This window comes from Hemibagrus wyckioides, linkage group LG03 (genome assembly GCF_019097595.1).
Source record: "Hemibagrus wyckioides isolate EC202008001 linkage group LG03, SWU_Hwy_1.0, whole genome shotgun sequence".
NCBI lineage: Eukaryota > Metazoa > Chordata > Actinopteri > Siluriformes > Bagridae > Hemibagrus > Hemibagrus wyckioides.
Genome location: NC_080712.1, coordinates 20,635,297 through 20,656,244, shown reverse-complemented (window position 1 = coordinate 20,656,244; position 20,948 = coordinate 20,635,297). Strand labels below are relative to the sequence as shown.

Genomic DNA, 20,948 nt, shown 5'->3' with positions numbered 1-20,948 from the left:
AAAACCTCATATAGTATTATGCATATATTTATATCCCAACCTGCTATTTATGCTATAAGTATCAGATTGGACTTCCAATCCAAATCTTCTACTTTAACTACAAATTATACTGAATGCTAATCATTCATCCATCCCATAGAACATATCTGTCCTAAAGCAAAAAGGAAACCTGAATAATTTACCAATTCCACACTGCTTTTTCTCCTCTTTACATCCTCTATCCAATTTCATGAAAACTTTTTTTTGTTATACTTTTCTACCTGTATTCTGGTAAACCCCGCCTCCGTCACTGGTGATTGGTTAATAGTTCACACTGGCCTATTATATCCCCTTGTCAGTGACCTGAATTTGTACCAATCACAACGCAGTGTGTCAGTTACGTCTCGGAGCAGGAAGCGGGGAATTATGTCGGAATACAGGTGGGAAAGAATTATACTGCGTCTCTAACATCAGGTGACTATGGAGTCAGCTGATTGTAGCAGACAGGACATGGCCGAGCAGAAGGAATACTAATGAGGGAGCGGATCACCAACAGCCACCTTTTTCGCCAGGGCTGAACTAGGTCTTTGTTTTATATGAGAAGCGCAAGCTGGGCGAAATAAATTTCTCCAAGGTACTGAGCATGTCTGTTGTGTTACGGTGCAGCTAAGTAAGGTACGGCGCGTGCATTAGTTACTATGTTAGCTATGCTAGCATTACACACAGCAGAAGCAGTTGATGTTTAGGAGCTAGCTGATGATAACTAGAATATAAAACAACAAAAGTCGAGAAGGTAAGAGCTTCTGATTTGGTAGCAGTCACACAGTTTAAGGTAAACAAAAACGGTGTATTTTAAACAGCAGCTGAATAGCTGTTATTAGCTAATGGTAATTTGGGTTAGCCTTAGCATGCTAATGTGCGTTTGCAGAAGCTCATAACTGATGGACTCGACTCGTGTGTGTTTTAAACGCGTGTCTGTGACAGGTGTGAATCGACAAAAATCCGGATTTTGCTATCAGAAATGAAGCAGTTAAGAACATAACGTTTCATTTCTGTGTGATCGCACATTTTGTGTGGCAGTAAACAAGACCACTACAGGTGCATGAGTCTCTGACCTTGTCCACTTTCACTGCAGTTTATTGATCACAGTGAATGGTGGGTTTGTAAGCAGTCTAATCTAAAGTTTTCATGGATGCAGGATTCATTTTAGTGTTAATCACAGTCAGGCTGAAGGAGTGGTATGATGTGCAGTTTTAATGGTTTTAATCATCTATTTAAAACAAACACACACACAAGTCAGTGTTGGAAATGGAAAGGAAATATTTATTACAAAATCTTAGTACGGAAAGTCTCTTTCAAATCCGATAATATTGCTGGAGGAAGTTTGTAGTAATTATGATAAACAGTGTCCTTTATGTACTTCACAAGTGCATGAACACAAACGAGTCAAAAACTCCATCTGTACAACATAAGCCTTACTTAGTAAGTGTTTATTGTAGTGCACATGATCATAACTAGGTCACATGACCATAACCAGTACTGTATGTAGGATAGACCTGTGCTGGAAACCTGCAAAATGAAAGTCCTTGTAATTATCCTATGTATTTTATTCTTCTTTGTTTTAAACTCTCCAATTCCTGTTTTTTTTTAGTTGGAGAAGTTATACTGTATACACTCTATACTCTTTATACTGTAGAAGTCAGTCAAAAAGAATTTTTTCTCATTTCAACCATGTACAGTTGGTGCAAAACACAGTGACATGAAACAAGATTCTTCCTGGACCATGGTGCTTCATAAAACATGACAGAACTAAGAACTACACCAATCAGCCATAACATTATGTCCACCTGCCTAATATTGTGTTGGTCCCCCTTTTGCTGCCAAAACAGCCCTTACCCGACAAGGCATGGACTCTACTTGATCCCTGAAGGTGTGCTGTAGTATCTGGCACCTAGATGTTAGCAGCAGATCCTTTAACTCCTGGAAGTTGTGAGGATAGCTTGCAACTTATAGGATACTTACAGGACTTTAAGGACTTAAAGGATACTTTTGATAGATACTGACCACTGCAGACCGGGAACACCCCACAAGAGCTGCAGTTTTGGAGATGCTCTGATTCAGTCGTCTACCCATCACAATTTGGCCCTTCATCAAACTCGCTCAAATCCTTACGCTTGTCCATTTTCCCTGCTTCTAACACATCAACTTTGAGGACAAAATGTTCACTTGCTGCCTAATATATCCCACCCACTAACAGGTGCCATGATGAGGAGATAATCAGTGTTATTCACGTCACCTCTCACTGCTCATAATGTTATGGCTGATCAGTGTAATTACAATAGCACAATTCCACATGAAGTGCATGTGTGCAAATGTGTACAAGACAGGCAGTACAATTCAATACAGTAGTGTACACCGAGCTGTGACCAGTATACAGTTCTGTAGAGTGCAAGGTACTACGATTGTAAACATAAGACAGCAGTAGCAGTATTAAAAAAAAGAATGTGTAAATATCAGTGTGAATGCAGTGGTGTACACTTGAATGTGTGTGTTGGTGTCAATCAAGTCCCTAAGAATTGATGAGTCTGATCACTTGGGGGAAGAAACAGCCAGGCAGTCAGTTTTTGAGGGTCTGATTGCTTCTGTATGTTCTTCTAGATGGCAGGAGGGTGAAGAGTTTGCATAGGTCATCCACAACTCTGTTGGCTTTGCGGGACTAAAATGTCTACAAAAAAAGAAAAAGCAAGTTTTACCCTGTGGCATAATGGGATATTTTTTATGGCATCATTTATAATTGGGCTACTACTATGGTGCCAAATTTGGTGCCATTTAGCCAAATGTTTGTGGACACCTGACCATCACACCCATATGTGCTTGTTGAACATCCTGTTCCAGATTTATTCTCTCTTTGCTGTTGTAATACTCCCACTCTTTTGGGAAGGCTTTGTTGAGTGTAGACGCCTGGGTGCAGTCAGTGTTCTGGTTCATTCCACAGGGTCAGTGGGGTTGAGGTCAGGGCTCTGTGAAGTACACGTTCACTCTACCACATCTTCACTTTCACTAAACCACATCATGGAGCTTGCTTAGTGCATGGAGCATTGACATGTTTGAACTGGTTTGTTCCCCTTGGTTGCAGTGAAGGGAAGATGGAAAGCTACAGCATGCCAAAAACATCGTACAGACCTGTGTGCTTTCAGTTTTGTGGTAACCGTTTGGGGAAGAAGCACAATTGAATGTGATGGTTAGAATTTGGACTTGGGAACTCTAGGAATAATCACAATCACAATGTAAAAACTATTTCAAATTAATTATTTAGAAAGATATTGGTGAGAATGACTTTTTAATAGGAATCTCTTAATATGCAAAGTATTTATCACATTTTTGCAAAGAATGGTGATGTAATAAGGCAACAAAAAGCATTTTAATCTGTATTTAAAACAATTCTGCAATAAGCTGACTGTTCATCAACATAACAGCTCTCTTTGGAAGCTCGTTCTGATATGGTTGATTTTCCAATCATACATGAGTCTGCACAGAGAATTGTTGTTACAGTTTATATTAACCGTGGTGTCCTGGTAATGTAATCCTTTTTTTAGTAACAGGTCATCACTATGGCAGAACCCATGGAGAACGGCCCCAGCAATTGCAACGGTGAGGCCGAGCAGGTGTGGGAGAGACCCTGGACTTTGGATGAGATGCGGAAAAACAGCGCGAATTGGTCTTTAGCTGCAGATTCAGGGGTATTTGTTACTTACAAAAATGCTTGGAATGTGAAGTTTCTTGTCATGGTATATGATTTTCACTGATGTCTTCTCACCTTCGACAGCTTTTTCTCTACCTGCAAAACTTCTCTCAGCGGATGTTGTCTAAGACGCACGAGATCGAAAAACAGCTGGATGGCCTTATCCGGGACACCAAAGCAACGGATAGCTGCCTTCACACCGTCTTTAATGACTTTCTTATGCTTTCCAACATACAATTTATAGAAAACGTGCGTCTGAGAAATGATTCATTTATCACAGTTATTAGTTATTTATTATATATACATATTATCACTGTTATTTATTATTTAATATTGAATTAGAGATTAATGTAACGTCAAATGTAATTTATTTTTATGGTGTCAGAGGGTTTATGATGAAGAAGTTGAAGAGCCAGTCCCAAAAACAGAGACTCAGGAGAGACGCCCTGAACAGGTCTGTAAACCTCTAGTCTTATGCAATAAACCCTGATACTGCAAAAATTCCTGATACAGTGGAACCCTGGCATAGGAATTTAATTTGTATTTTGTATTGCAAATGAATTTTCCCATAAGAAATAATGTAAATGCAGATAATCCCTTCCAGCCACCCAAAAATCTTACTAATATTACCAATGTGAAGAGTATGTAAACTGTACGGCTGCTTACAAAGAACTGACCAAAGCCAAGCATTGCATGTCAAGGGTCCTCACAGGAAGTCGTTCAACCAAGCTTGGGCTTAAAAATAGTACAGACCACCCATGCCACCAATCTGTCAACAAAAAAACGCATAAAAAATTACGTAGCCTTTGAATGCATGCCAAAGGCAACGTTGGTATCATGGGTAGACTCTTTCGCAACAGCTTTCACTGACTGAAAAAAAAATTCGTAAACACTCTTCAGTTGGCTTCGCGTGGCTTGACTGACGCAAACAAGTTTTTTTGGCTCCCAGACACAAGTGCAACTTAGCCAGCGTGTGGTTCAGTTTGTTTGTATGCCAAAAATGCTTTGTATGCCAATGCAAATTGCTTGCAAAATTAAAATTCTTAATGTGAAAGTTCATAATGAAGGGTATCTGTATGCCGAGGTTCCACTGTACTGAAAAGTTTTGTGTAAGAGTATTGTGAGAGTAGCCACTGTCTGTGGCTGAGTATTATACCTTGGATGTAAATTGAAAAATCTTTGTTAGTTAATAATGTCCTGAAATAGATCGATATCACATCAGATTTGACATTTTTTTCTGGTTGTCCACTGATGTGTGCTGTATCATAAACACAGTTAGTGTTGGCTAACACAAGGCAGATCTGTCACAACACACCACTAGTGCAGGTCTAACTCCTATAAAGAAATCGTGCAGAAATTGTGCATTAATGTGTATGGGCCAATACTAAGAGACCTTATACTCTGTGCAGGCTTAATTAAAAGTCCTAGCTAAAACTAATTTCCATACAGATCATTTCTAGTCCAGAACAAGTTTACACATTGCTCTTTCAGTTTGGGGATTCAACTGCAAGTCTACAAAAAAAAGACAAAAGAAGTATTTTGGATGCATCACTCTAACACTGCCTGTTGCTGCCTCTTTAAAAGGAAAAGACACGAGAACAGAAAGAAGCTGAGCTGATACCTAAAGTCCAGGAGGCAGTGACCTATGGTCTTAAGGTCCTGGAATCTGCTTTTGAGCAGCTGGATATTAAAGTAGGGAACTCCGACTCTGAGGATGAGGAGGCAGCTGACAGAGTGGAACCCATCCTAGAACCCAAGGTGAGAGTTCTCAGACGCAGTGAAGATTACAGCAGATGATGGTTTGATTAACCTATTCTTTACTATCTATCTATCTATCTATCTATCTATCTATCTATCTATCTATCTATCTATCTATCTATCTATCTATCTATCTATCTATCTATTTATAAACATAATACTGTAATGCAACTACAGGACTCTTAACTAGGCATAATAACAAAACAGGTCAGTAACTGCAACAGACTATTACTGACACTGATCAGATAATCCCTCACATATTGGCAAGTGCAATGCTGCAGGCTTTTCTTTTGGAGCTCTTTGTCTTATCAGCATTTTCAGCCCTTCAATTTCGACCAGACAAATTCAATATAAAGGCAGGATAAATGGCTGTTTTGTTAACTGAAACACTCGGCCACAACACTCAACAAAATTCAGTTTGCTTGCCGTAGGGATCACGCAAAGAAATGTTTTCAGTGTGGCATCGACTCTATATTTCACTCGTAGCAATTAAATCCTTGGAATCAATGAATAAAATCTCTTTGGGCTCAACTTCTGCAGGACGCTGACCTGATATGTTCAAAGATACTACATATTGTGTATATTATGAAAATATAATATAGTAGCATTTGTTAACATAACCAGTACTCACAGCCCAACACTGCATGCCACCATGCTTCATGAAAACCCAAAATGATAACGTTGATAATGTTTTCTGATAGATCAATATATATATAACCATAAATGTGACATCTAAGAAGTCAGTTAAGCTAAACTCAAAGCATATTAGTGTGTTGACATGAAACATGATTCAGCCATGTACAGTGGATATAAAGTAAACACACTCCTCTTAAAATGCTCCTGCTGATGTACAAAAAAATGACACCATGATATATTATGACAGACCTTTTTTCATTTTGTTGGTAGCTATAACACAGTAAAGGTGGAAAATCCCTTAACCTGACATTATTGAGCTTAGTTTCATTTTCACAGAAACCTGCAGTTTTTAATTTAATATCCACTCCACATCACACTTCCACTTTTCTCATAAAGGAATAATTGGAGATGTAAAAATATTAAAATCTAAAATTATGCCACAAGGCCAACAACACAGCGTGATATAAGGAGAACACTCTAATATTTTCTTTTGTGACCTGCACAATGTTTTCTTAATTAAGTGACATGGTGCATACTTGCTTCATAATATTCATACTTTAATAATGAAATTGATCATTGAAAATATTGATTAAAATATTTTTATCATCAGTTATACCCTGCAATTGTTGCAGCCCTAGTGCAAGTAGACAGTTGTCTGAGATGACAAAGTGCAGTAAACAGCATTGGTGAGGTAGTTTTTAATTTGCATTTTCTAATTTTTTGACAGGATTTATATGTAGACAGGCCGCTACCATACTTGATTGGATCTCAGGCTTTTATGGAACAAGATGACGTTGGCCTGGGAGATCTCTCCAGTGATGGTGGTGTTATTTCTCATGCCTTACTTTATTATGTTCCCTGAATTGAATGAACACTTCTGTCTCTTATTTTACTAACCACTTGTGTTTTTTCTCTCTCTGTCTCTCTCTCGCTCTCTCTCTGCTCTCTCTCCCTCTGTGTCTCTCGCTCTCTTGTTCTGTCTCTCTCTCTCTCTCTCTCTCTCTCGCTCTCTGTCTCTGTCTCTTGCACTCTCTCGCTCTCTCTCTCTCTCTCTTTTTCTCACACTCTCTCTGTCTCGCTCTCTCTCTCGCTCTCTCTCTCTCTGTCTCTCTCTCTCTCGCTCTCTCTCTCTCTTTTGCAGAAATGTCCATCGACAGCGACAGGGAGAGTTTTGTTGAGAGTGATGTGGATAAAGATCAGGAAGAGGTAAAACTGAATATTATCCACCTTTTGTTAATTTAGCACAATTACATTTTATTTGTATAGTGCTTTCAGCAATAGAGATAACAAAAATGAAAAATAGGTCACAAAAATGCTTTGCTGGATTTATAGTTGTGTTTAAATTTAGATTTTCCTTCCTAGTAAGCCAGAAGTGACTAACTCTAACCCCCATTTATTCTTTTCTAGCTGATTGTAACGTGACTAGAATTATTGTAGCAAAACATTTTTGCAGCTTTTGTATTTCCGTAACTGGCAACAAAATTCAGGCAAGTCTGTATAAGATGATTTGTAATCCTAACAGCACTCAGACGAGGACTTTGACCAAGAAGGAGAAATCCAAGGAAGATTAAAGAATGTAAGAACTATTTATTTATTCAGTACAATGCTTTTAGTTTTCTATTCTAAAGGCATGCAAGTGGAATAGAAATGTGTGCATTGGGCAATATTAGTAACATTCTGTAACAAGCTCTTTGTTTTGCTGGATTTTTGTAGAAGGCAGTCAGTTCTGATGAAGAGGAAGAAAATGAAGATTCTGACTTATTTGGAGAATCTGATAAGGATGACGATGAAGCCAGAAGGGTGAATAATTTGCATTTGTCCATACATGCATCATGATATGACACTTGAACAAGTGAATGATTTCTTGATGGTAATTTTTTTTACCATCTTTTTAAAATATAATCTGATTGACATTAGGGTGTATTCGACAAAAAAAAAATATTTTGTCGATTTATTTCTTAAGAATGAATTGGAAGTGAAGTGGATTTTCATTGACCTGAAAAGGATTGCCATTAAATACACACTGATCAGGCATAACATTATGAGCACTGAGAGTTGAAGTGAATAACACTGATTATCTCCTGTTAGTGGGTGGGATATATTAGGCAGCAAGTGAACATTTTGTCCTCAATGTTGATGTGTTAGAAGCAGGAAAAATGGACAAGCGTAGGGATTTGAGCAAGTTTGATGCTAGGGGCAAATTGTGATGGCTAGACGACTGGATCAGAGCATCTCCAAAACTGCAGCTCTTTTAGGGAGTTCCCGGTCTGCAGTGGTCAGTATCTATCAAAAGTGGTCCAAGGAAGGAACATTGGTGATCCAGCGACAGGGTCGTGGGCAGCCAAGGCTCATTGATGCATGTAGGGCACGAAAGCTGGCCCGTCTGGTCCGATCCAACAGACGAGCTACTGTTGCTCAAATTGCTGAAGAAGTTAATGCTGGTTCTGTTAGAAAGGTGTCAGAATACACAGTGCATGACGGGTCAGGGTTTTTTTTTTTTTTTTGTTGTTTTCAGCAAAACTGGGACCAACACAATATTAGGCAGGTGGTCACAATGTTATGCCTGATCGTTGTATTTAAGAAGTAGTTTCCTCTGCAAATGCCTTGCTGATTTTCTGCCTCTGCTTGCGTTTCAGGACGACGTTGGACCAGCATCTTTTGCTGATCAGCTGGCTGCAAGAATTAAGGATGCAAAAAAGCCAGAGGCAGACCGTACATGTAAGTTCATGGTTCTCATTTATGTACCATTCATTCTTTATATGCAAGTTATTTAGGTTTTTTGCTGCACATCATGGGTTTATTTTTGAATTGTTCATATTTTTATTTCGTTTTATTTAGTTTTGGTTTACATTTGCATGTTTGTAATTCTTTTCAAGCATTGTCATCAGGCACATCTGTCACCAAGAGGAAAAAACAAGGAAAGAAACTGCCAGAGGCACAGGGTACATGTCACTTCATTCACATTGTAGGAGATGGTTCCTCAAAACATCAAAGCATCTTACTGTTTGCTTAACAAATTTATTTATATTATTTATTTATTACAAATTTGCAATACTTCAAACAGGATGTTCACCTAAACTGACAATGTATTTTTCATGTCTTCTAATCTGTCTTTTTTGTTACACAACTTCTTTGTCATTTTATTTCCTTAAAATTCTCAGAATGGTTATATGTACACCAAATGACTTGCATTGTTTATTGTAATTTGAGTAGATCACATGATAAACCCAGCCCTTTTCACATCCATTTTGTTGCAGTGGAAGAAGAAGATGATGAGATGTTCAAGCCTCCAAAAATGGAGGATGATGAATATTCTCCATTTGGAGGAAAGGGGGGTCTCTTTAGTGGAGGTAAAGGCCTGTTTGATGATGAAGAGGTAAGTGTTCATACCGTGTATACTGTATATTAGGCATTTAATAAATACCTGGAAAGGACATAATGCTAAAATGTAAAAATATTTATTGTGAAATGAAATTCTAATTCGAAATAAAATTTGATTTGATATAATTGATGACATATTTTTTAATGCTTTTTATGTTTACACAGGGTGATCTCTTTTCTGAGGCACCCAAAAAGGAGAAGGAGCAAGGAGCATCTCAAAAAACAGGTACCACAAGCAACCTGAAGTGACTGACCTCTCCTACAGTTCATTTGGAAAATATATAGCTTGCAGATGTTTTGCAGCTGTGTGTGTTAAAAATCTGTAACCTAATTATTTTGGCTTGTTTTTGTAGAGAGGGTCAACACTAAGAAAATTCCCACAGGTGCAGTTTCCATTTTCCCAGGTAAATGACTTTCTTAATAAAGCAGGAAAACCTGAGGTTTATCCTCAAGATTTTTAGTTTTTAATTGAAGTATATTTGTATTTGTTTCCCAGAAAACAATCTCTTTGGCTCACCAAATGGTTCAGACTCATTAGAGAGCAAAGAGAATGACAGTCCAGTCAAATCCAAAGTGCAGGCAGCTCGAGAGCAGACCTCACTAGGAAGTGGACTTTTTGGTGACAACGAGGATGACGACGACTTTTTCAGTGGCAAGACGCTCAAAAAACCCACGTCTGGTGAGTGGGTGTAGGTCTGTGTAGGCCTGAGTCACTGAAGCCCTGTCACAGAACTGTCACTTGTCAAATATAGTAGCTGCTGTAGTGAAAAATCATCTCTTGTGTTTAGCTGCACAGGAGAAAGTCAAGCCAAAGACGACAGCAGACCTGTTTGGAAGTGATGAAGATGATGATGAGGATGGTGACATTTTTAGTGTGGGTTCGCGTTCTGCTATTTCTCAGCAAAGCAAGAAAGTTGCGGAAGAAGAAGAGGTGGTACAACCTCCTGAGAAAAAGGTAGTTAAGGTTATTGCATCACAAATTAGATGAGGTTATTGCATTGTGTCAGATTTTCCTGCTTGTAGCCTCTTCATGTAAGAGATATTATTTCTCCATTTCTCTTAGCTGCCATCTTATGATGTTCAGTAGTTATACCGGATGCAAAACCCAACATGAGCATATGACTCATGCCGAGGACTGTAATTACTTTCTGTGGTATCTGTTCTCATGTTCGACACATTAATCGAAGAGGGCTATGACTGAATGTGTGTTGTAGTGATGTCCAATGAAACGGTCCAAACTCATCCTAGTATTGCAGCGTTTGCCTGAGTTTGCACAAATTTCTGCGTTCGAGAAATCTTGAAGGGACTAAATATTAGATGAATATATAAACTATAAATTTTTAAATCCAGATTATAAACATTCTAGTTTAATGAGGCCCATACTTGCTTAGTGCTTATACATGTTTTTTTAGTAATGTGTATCGATTTATAGTCATTTCATTTGACCGGGTAGATTATTCAGCTCTATCATTAATACTAATGATATAGACATTTTGTTTAAACTGATGCTTTTCTTTGTAAACCACCTTGAGATTTTAAACAAATTGATATAAAAATTATTATTATAATGTTGTTTTTATTCAGGGTCTCAACAGCAGGTCATTTGTTTCACATGTTTTGATTTGGCCCAGGTTTTACACCGGATGCCCTACCTGAAACAACCCTCCCATTTTATCTAGGCTTGGGACCAGGAACTCTTAGCGGAAATCAAACCCGGGCTGTGTCAATGAGAGCGTACACATTATTATAATAATAATAATTATTATTATTATTACTACTACTACTACTACTATGTAATATTTTTTCCTGTCTCATAGAAAGGCAGTATTTCTCTTCATGGTTCTAGGATTCCCAGTAAGAGTACAAACATTGCAAAGCAAGTTAAATCAAATGTATTAAATTAAATCAAATGTATGATTTGTTTGCATGCAGTTACCTGCTGGTGCTATCTCTATGTTTGGGGCTGGCACAAATAGTCTCCTTGCAGAAAGCCTGAAGAAACGTCATCCTTCAACAAGTGAGGATTCTGTGAAATCTGAGGAGGTATCCAACCCGTTTCTTATTCTCCCATTGATCTCATTTCCATGCTGGTGATTGATTGTTTATTTGTTTATTTATTTTAGAGTGTGCCCCCTCCTGTGGTCAAACCATCAGTTGCTCCTAAAACAACAGAGAAAGTGCAGAGCAAGAGCCTTTTCTCTGATGATGAGGACTCACAGGTATGCTTTTACTGCAATCTTTTGTGGATTCCAAAAGTAGAAAGAAACTTTATCACAATGTGTTTCATTTGCATTTCTTCCTTTGCCAAAGATATTTCCTACTGTGCCAAAAAGTCAGTCCAAACCAGAAGGTCCAGCACAGAACAAACCAAACAAGGCTACAATCTCTATATTTGATGACGATGAGGAGGAGGTGAGTGTAAGCAGATCTAGTGCTAAGAACAATCAGGAGAGTTTGTCATATACAAGATCAAGCCTTTTTAATGATCACTTGTCTTTATTTTGCAGGATCTGTTTTCCTCTATGCCAAAATCTCAATCAGTTCAGGTCAAAACAGCAGTGTCCCAACCCAAGAAAACTTTATCAAGTGCACTTTTTAGTGATGATGAGGTACGGAGAAACTTAAACCTTTCCATAAAACCAGAAAAGAATTCATTATGTACAGAATATCATGAATCAAGTTGTTGTCATTGGTCAGTGTATCTAATCTGTGTTTCCTAGGACCAGTGGATGAGTGCCCAGCCCAGCCCAGCCAAGTCTGATGTGAAGAGTGGTGGGATGAAGTCAAGCACCAGTGCCCCCTCCAGGCTACCGAGTGCAAAAGCACCACAGAAAGACAGCTTGTTCGATGACGATGACGATGATGATCTGTTTGCAGCCACAAAAGAGCCAAGGTGTCCTTTGAATCAACATTATTTTAACAAGAAGTCTTAAATTGCACTGAATTTCAGGGATGCCATCTTTCCCTAATGCAGTCTATTATAATCGAATTTACTAGATTGTGGCTTTAACCACAGCATACAGAAACGTATCTGGATAAAAATGCAAACTGTTTGAAAGTTCCTGCACCAACTAACACAGGAGACTGATGTTTTGTTCTTTCAGTCAGAAGAAACCTCAGAGAGTCTCCCTCCTGTTTGAGGATGAAGAGGACGAAGATAAAGGTTCGCTATTTGGTTTCAAACCATCTGCAAACAAAGGAACTCCAGAAGCCAAAGTAAGCTTTGTAATAAATAATAATAATGAACTAAGATTCATGTTAAATACACATGCACATATTAGTAATGTTTTCTGTTTAGCTGCATTACTGACTTTATTTGCTTTCATAAATTATTAATGTGGAACTTGTATTCATAATTAACTGTGCTGTTTGTGGAATCTAAAGTGAACATCTTGTATAAGAAGCAGATTTTGTATAAGATTTAAACAGCTGAAGTTGCATGCGGAATCTGTCTGATTTCCAACAGGCCACATGAGATATAATTAATTTATTTTCAGACAGACTAGCCAGTGTGAAATGCCTCTCTATGTGTAAGCTGTCTGTTTGAATAGCGGATGAAGAGCATGCTGGTTCTCAGAGAAGAGAACTGATTATGAGCCTGTGTGTGTTTCAGGTGCCTGCTGCTGCATCTCAGGCTCCCTCTCTCTTTGGCCCAGAGGAAACGCAGGAAGTGGTAAATGTAGCTGAGGTGAAGCCTTCAGACAAGAAGGTAGTACAGGCAGCATCTTCCCCTGAGGAGACTAACAAGACTAAAAAGCCTGCTGGAGCTGTTAGCTTGTTTGGAGGAATTAATGTGCTAGGAGATGAAGCTAAAACCACCACAGTGAGAATGAAAACTATGCCAATCCCTTTTAAAGTGTTTGATGTAAGAATTTTTATTTCAGCAAACCAAAACCAATTTGTTCATGTGCTTTAGAAACCGAATAAGAATGCAGTGGAGGACTTTGATGATCTTGACTGGCATAAGGAAGCTCCACCACCCATGGAGACCAAGGAGAAAAAGGCCACGAAAAACACATTTAGTCTGTTTGATGATGATGACGAAGAAGAAGAGGAACCCGATGAAATACCCCCTCTTTCCACAGCAACCAAGCAAGCGGACAAAAGTACATTAAAGGTTGGCTTTATTATTTATTAATTGATTATCTAGAACTAGATGTATATGTGGGGATCTGTCTAATTTTAAAATCTAAATACAGTATTTTGCCTAAAGTTTTTAGACACCCACAAGTGTCTTTCCAATGGATTTTGGAGTGTGGCTGTGTGAATTTATGTTGATTCAGCCACAAGAACGATATTGAGGCCAGGTACTGATGTTAGATGAGGATTCATGGAGTGTAGTTTATTCAAATGGTGTTCAGTGAGGTTGAGGTTAGGGCTCTGTGCAGGTCACTCGTGTTCTTCCAGTCCAATCTTGACAAATGTCTTCATAGAGCTTGCTTTGTGCACAGGGGCATTGTCATGCTGGAACATGTTGAGTCCTTAGTTCCAGTGAAGGCTACAGCAGTGGTGTCCAATCTTATGTTACCCCTGGTGCAGGTTTTCATTCAAATCAAGCAGGAGCTACACCTGATTCCACCAGTTTAATAACTGAGCTTGGCTTTCAGTAGACTCAGGTGTGGCTTCTGATCAGTTGGAATGAAAACCTGCACCCACACCGGCCCTTTGCGGATAAGATTGGACACCACTGGGTTATAGTACACAAGGACATCCTATACAACTATGTAGCAACAGTTTGGTGAGAAACCACTTATGGGTGTGATGGTCAGGTATCCAAATACTTTTGACCATATAGTATATCTGTAACAGGTAATAAAGGGATCTGTGTATTTCAGATTGTAGTCCTTTCTGTAGCAGCAATGATTCAAAAACACAGTGAAATACAATAGTACAATTCTCATTGGATATAAAAAGTGATCAAATTGGCAAGCATGTTTGTATTATTATTATTATTACTGAGTGAATGACAGATATTTGCTCTTTATTAATTACCTGTATAAATGAAACATACAAGAATGCACCACATTAGAACAGTGACAGGAATTAAATGTGTTGTGATTGGGATGTTCACCATGTGCCTTTTTTCATGTACAGCTGGCTTAAACCATAAACTTAATGTATACGATTTATCATCATTGTAATTAAAGACCTTAAGTTGTACTGTTAGCTCTTTTTTTTTTTTTTTACCCTGGAAGCTTACCGTCTGACCCATCTTCGTATATTTGTGTAAAAATGGACTGTTCTTCATACTTTTTAGGCCTGATGCACGCCTCTAACTTGTACCCCTTGGTAATGTCACACTCTGAAAGAAAATTCTGCCAGGCATGGCTTTACTATAGACATATTTCAGGCATATCAAATACACCTAGTGCACATTACCGTGTATGTGTGTACAGTGAGTCAATAAAGAGATAATGCTGGTTGTGTTTCAGTCTCAGGAGCCGAAAGCTTCTGTGAAGAGCACAGGTGTGTTTCAGGATGAAGAGCTTCTGTTCAGTCACACACAGCAAAGAGACAATGACCCAGAGGTGGACCTCTTTGCTACCACTGCTAAACCCTCAGTAAGTTTAAACTACTTGATGCGTATTATTTCTCTGCTTTACTGGAAATATACTTTTATAGCAGACCAAAAATTTGATTTATGTTTGAGGAGGAAAAACTGGAACATGAACGACTGTTACGTTTTGTGGTTCCAGACAACCGTACAGAGCTCAGTGAAGCCTGCTGTTTCTGGATTGTTTGGGGAGGATGATGACGATGATGACCTGTTCGGCTCTGCAAAGCCAAAAGCTCCTCCGGTAATACAGTTTTTTTTTTTTTTCTATATACATTATAGAAAAAAATTACTGCAAATGTAAAAATGAAGTAATATGGAGTCTGGTGTGTGGTTATTTTACCTATTTATTATAGAGCAGTGATAGTGGGAGGAGATTTTAGGAGCATGTATTAATTCTTATTATATATTTTCCACATTTAGAAAGTTCCAGAAAAGCCGAGTAAGGCTAAACTTGAAGAAACTGACAAGGGTGCAAGTAAAGTACCATCAGCTAAGAGTGAGGTATGTGATTATAACATTTTCTTTGCACATTATAGGTAGGAATAAAATTTACATTCTGGAATCTAGGGGTGTGATACACTCATAAGTTCTATTCAATTCAGTTCATAATTTAATGAACAAAAATTACGACTAAAATCACTGTCTGTATAGAACTAAATAATTAATAAATAAAAATTAAATAAATAAAAATGAATGGTGCAAACAAAGTGCTCTATATGTTTACTGTATCTTTAAATATATAATTAATTTTTTTAATCAATTAAATATATAAATTCTTGCAAAAATTTGATTTGGGGGAAAAAAACAACAAAACATCACTTTGACCCCAAGAAAATGAGATGTGGAAACCGGAAACAGAGCTCTTAAATTGACTTAAATGCAGATTTTCACAATGTCCATCAATGTCCGGTTGCACCGTTAGACCCATAATATCATTTACACGTGTGAAATTGATATGTTTAGCAATTATTCATGCTCTGGCCATTTTAGCTTCTGTCATAATATACATCCTATATGTAGAAAACATCTTCTGTGGTGTAAATAGATATACCTGTGTTATTATTTTAGTAAATAAAATCATGCACTACAAATGGTTTTAAAATGTAATTATTGTTATTGATTGCACAGAAGCCTGCAAGTCCTGTAAAACCCAAAGAAACTTCATCGAAGATTGGAAAACTTCAAGTAATGTTTAATTAATGATTCTCTCTTCCTGTTTCTTCCTGTTACACTCTACAAACTGGCTTCACTCACAACGAACTTCATTCTTCAAAAAAAAAAAAGGACACAAAGCTTGGGCATCTAGCTAACACAACTCTCCTTACACAATTTAAAGCTATTTTGTATATCACGCTATGAGGATTGATTTCTGCATGTTTTTTTGCTTCAATTGCCTCTCTTGTATTTTCTTCAAATGTACAGCATGTTTATAAAATATGCAAAATGTCTGTATTTCTAAGCCTTTGTTCTTGATTATGGCATCAGACCAGCTATTATCGACTATATGGCAAGAAAGTATCATCAATTTCACAAAACACTTTTCAGTGTGTATATAACACTAATGAATGGCAGTTAACTAGTGCTTCTTCTTCTTCTTCTTCTTCTTCTTCTTATTATTATTATTATAAGCTGATTGGGAATGAAAGTAATTTTTCTACTGAATTTCTTTTTCCATATCAAATAATTTACAGTTAGATGTTTAATGAAAGTACAATTGAACTCCTAGGTTCAGACTTTGAAATGTGATGATCTTTTTTGCCATGTAACCCTCTCTTAACATGAATATGTTTTTCTCTAGGATCTTTGGAATAATCCAGGAGAGTTCTATTTTTCCTAATAGCATTTCTGACAATATTTTTGGAATCTTTTCTGTTCTCTCAGGCTAGTTTGGCCATCAACCCTGCCAGCCTCATGCCAGGAGCAGGTCCACGGCTTTCAGGTGCAGGCAGCATAACCCCTGATTTGGCTCAGTCCTCCTCACCCAGACCTGCAGGGCTGCTGCCAGCCTCTTCTTCCACTGCAGGAGTCCAGGCTGCTGCTGAGGGAGGGATTAGCTTTGACTCGCCAGCTCAGGTCACCACTCTACAGAATGCCAATAAGGTGCGTCAGACTGCAGCTTTTTAATTGGTACTGGCCTTAGGGTTACTCTATTTTCCACTGGTTTTAAGGGATTGTGACTTCACTAATGAGTGTAAAGCAGTCTTTCCCCAACAGTCCACATTTTCCATCTCACTTTGCATGGACTTGTAAAATGTAAAATTTCAAACCTGTATGCGCAGGACCGTATAAAAGGCGCTACACAGCGGCGTCCTCAGACACGTGCAGCGAGACGCTTGGCAGCTCAGCACTCTGAAGAGGCCCACCTAGAAGAAAACTCAGCACTTCAAGCTGCTTCTGCACCCGGAACAACTTCAGCACCATCTGCCTTTAATCCTGTACCAGCCAGACCCTCAGCTCTCACACTACCGATAAGCACTAACACCACTACAATGCCTGCACAAACGCTCACTGATGGAGCAGTAAGGCCCAAGATACTCCCTGCTGCTGAAGAGGACTTGTTTTCCTCAGAGGACCTTTTCGCTTCTGCCTCAGTCCCTAAGCAGGCTCCTCCACCACAGACCAAAACAAAGGCTCCTGAGACAGTGCTTCATGGAGCCTCCAAGAAAAAAGAGCCAGCTCTGCCCATCTTCGACGACCATAGTGAGGATCTCTTTGCAACAGTCAAGCCAAAGCCGGTGAAGAAATCCAAGGCTATGCCGTTTCTCGATGATGATGATGACCTTTTTGGAGCAGAGAAGAAGAAGGACCCTAAGACAACTGCCAGCTCCGTTAAACCAGACATTTTCCAGGTGATGTATATCTGAATTCTATACCTAAAAGTTTAGAACAGATACAGCTCAGATGTTCCTTTTATAGTTAAGATTGATGTTAAAAACTGCAATTCGTGACGTAATGGATGAGTGTCCAGCAGCAGTTCCACGACAGTCTCTATTTCTCTATCCCTGTGCTGTGAGTTGTCATAAGAAGGGCCCTAAGAACTGTTATAAGAACCACTGTTTTAAAATGTCTTTGCAGGATGATAATGAAACACCCTCCAAAGTACTTAAGAAACCTAAAGAACAGAGCTTGGAGGCAAGCCTGTTTGATGATGACGTCGACATTTTTGCTGATTTGACTCCTACAACGAAGCCAAAGGAGAAAAAGGCGAAGAAGAAAGTCGAAACGAAATCAATATTTGATGATGACATGGGTAAGTTCCTGCTGCTAAAGGGTAATAAGACCAGTAAAACATAGACACATGCATATCTGATAGATGTTCACTATTTCACATTTCTGCTGTTTACAGATGATATTTTCTCATCCGGAATCACGAAACCAGTAGGGGCCTCAACCGCCAAGAAGTCGAAGAAGCCTGTCCAGGAAAACAACTCGGCAGAGGAATCAGGCCATAGTATTTTTGACGATCCTCTTAATGTGTTTGGTGGAAACTAAATATTTGAATATATTTATGTAGAGATTGTTGGACTTACAGACTGGAACATACTGAATTAATACTGTTGACAGATAATTTATAAATTCTAGAAAAAAACAGCCTTATGACAAATAGATAATAAAAAACTAACTTTTAACGGTATATATATATATATAAAAAAAACTCATGTTTGATCAATAGCTTATATCTTCATCAAAAAGAGATGAACAGAAATCTCAAGTATCTTCTAATGGCATCTGCTCATCTCTCAGCAGTAGGGTAAAGCCACTGCCATGAAGTGTTATTTAGATTATTAATGGATTTTTTATTTCTTTGTGTTTATTATGGTAAAGCACTTTAAAATTGACATCAGTTGTACATCATATAAAATCAAATTGATTTGATTGTGAATGGATACATTCCTCTGACATGGTAAACATGGTTTATTTTGCGTTCTTTTGCATCAGTTTTGCATATGACTGTCAGGATTGCTTTTCAACATTAGTGTTCTTTGTCTTTTGATGCTGTTTTTATACATTTTTTTGTGTTGCATGTAAAATGATTTGTTTTGTAAACTAAAGAAAATATATTTTATGAAGAGTGATTGTTTTTTCTTTCTATAGCCTCTTATTGGAAATGATCAGTATGTTAACTTTCACTTCACTGGCCTACTATTAGGTCAAAATTAATTAGAATAATGTATAGTAATGTTTAGAGTAAAATTGGAGCAAAAGGTCTGTAAATGAAGCTGATGTGCTCTGTGACACCTACCACTGACTTCCTCTGACCAAGTAAGTATAGCAATTGCAGTTCACCATTTCCCCATTTCTGCTCCATTCACATTTTTCACATTCACAGTGTTACACTGCCATTATACAAAAAAATTCCATAACCTGGCTATTATATTTGTTTGGCTTTCTTTGGTTGGAGTTGATGTACTCGTTTATGTGTGCCTGATTTATAAAATAATTTAAATAGGTCATAGGTAGAAACATTTTTTGAACTATGATCAACAATTATTTGTCCACATTTTATTAATTACTATATAATTATTATGTATAATGGGGAAAAGATACACATTTCAACTGGATCAACATGATGACATTTTAAAAACATTTGAAATTTTACTTAAAAATTAGGAAAACAATTACCTAAATAATGCTGGCTACAATAACAAGCAATAAAATCTTAATATTTTTCAGGTTGCCACAGGGCGCATGCTTTTCCATCATAAATAAACAAGCAAAGTATCCCATATCTGTGTATCTGCTAAAAATCTTTACCAACAGGATTATGGTTTCTAATGAAAGGTGTGGCTTGTGTAATTCAGAGGTCCCCATACATGCAAGAGCTTTTGTTTTCATGTGGATGATTTGTTTTAAGGCAGGGGAAAAAAGGGGAGGAGAAATTCTAACAAAAACCTTTTAGTGCTTGGACCCTGGATTATTATTATTTGGATGACAAATGCATAAAGAATAAATATGTAAAAGGTTTCAGGCCAAAGAAAAATGTGTAATGTGTGAAACCTTTTCAGGAAATTGATTTATACTACTTGAAATGTAAATTGAAGCCTGTGCTTTTTTTATATCTAAAAAAATGTTTCAGGTTCTACCACATCCAAAAGGTGTTCTACTGGATTCAGATCCGGTGGATTCAGATTCAAAGACCACTGAAGAACACTCAGCTCATTGTCATGTTCATGAAACCAGTTTGAAATACCTTTTGCTTTGTGACATGACGCAGTATTATACAGGAGGTGTCCATTAGACTGTGGCATTCAAGCGATGATAGATTGGTATTAACAGATCCAAGGTGTGCCAATAAATATGCCTCATACTATCACACCACCTCCCCCAGCCTGTACTGTTAATACAATCCATAGATTCATGCTGTTAATCTTCATCAGACCACCAGATGTTTATCCAGGCTATAAAATGTTCAGGTTTGGTGATCCTGTGCCCACTGCAGCCTCAGATTTCTGTTCCCAACATGGTACCCTACATGGTCTTCTGCTGTTCTAACCCATCTGTTCAATGTTCTGTATTCAGAGTGCTTAGTTGAGTTACTGTAGCTTTCTCTCAGTTTGAACTAGTCTGGCCATTCTTCATTGACCTCTCTAATCAATAAGGCATTTCTGTCTTTTCTGAGTATAGACCTCTGTGTCTGAAAAGTGCAGACGATCTGCATCTACAGAATTACTCAAACGAGCCTGTCTGACACCAACAATCCAGCCACAGTGAAAACCACCGAGATCACACTTTTCCTCCTCATTCTGATGGTGGATGTGATTATTATCGCAGTCACATGATTGGCCGATTAGATAATTGCCTGAATGAGTTCATGTGTTCCTAATAAAGTGCTCGGCGTGTGTAGTACGGTAGTATAGTCGTAGCCTCATGTGTGTGTACTTGTGTTACTTAGAA

The 20,948-nt window shown here is 38.0% G+C and overlaps 1 protein-coding gene across 4 annotated transcripts; it reads left to right on the top strand.

The window, feature by feature from the left end:
* Positions 1-445: 445 nt before the first annotated feature.
* Positions 446-19,123, top strand: washc2c (WASH complex subunit 2C). Of its 4 annotated transcripts, none has more exons than XM_058385927.1 (32): positions 447-613; positions 3,582-3,719; positions 3,806-3,970; positions 4,107-4,175; positions 5,306-5,479; positions 6,843-6,936; positions 7,257-7,321; positions 7,638-7,691; positions 7,829-7,915; positions 8,752-8,833; positions 8,992-9,057; positions 9,373-9,491; positions 9,662-9,722; positions 9,850-9,900; positions 9,993-10,175; positions 10,285-10,451; positions 11,429-11,539; positions 11,620-11,715; positions 11,807-11,908; positions 12,004-12,105; positions 12,217-12,389; positions 12,601-12,712; positions 13,110-13,319; positions 13,413-13,613; positions 14,929-15,057; positions 15,193-15,294; positions 15,474-15,554; positions 16,182-16,238; positions 16,935-17,153; positions 17,333-17,902; positions 18,129-18,303; positions 18,400-19,123. In XM_058385927.1, exons 2-32 carry the CDS (start codon positions 3,591-3,593, stop codon positions 18,543-18,545), a joined length of 4,152 nt encoding a protein of 1,383 aa, XP_058241910.1. In that variant the 5' UTR covers positions 447-613; positions 3,582-3,590; the 3' UTR covers positions 18,546-19,123. The 4 variants fall into 4 exon arrangements, with proteins under 4 accessions (XP_058241912.1, XP_058241911.1, XP_058241910.1 ...); XM_058385926.1 differs by having other exon boundaries at positions 3,576-3,719; XM_058385929.1 differs by lacking the exon at positions 8,992-9,057 and having other exon boundaries at positions 446-613; positions 3,576-3,719.
* Positions 19,124-20,948: the final 1,825 nt, after the last annotated feature.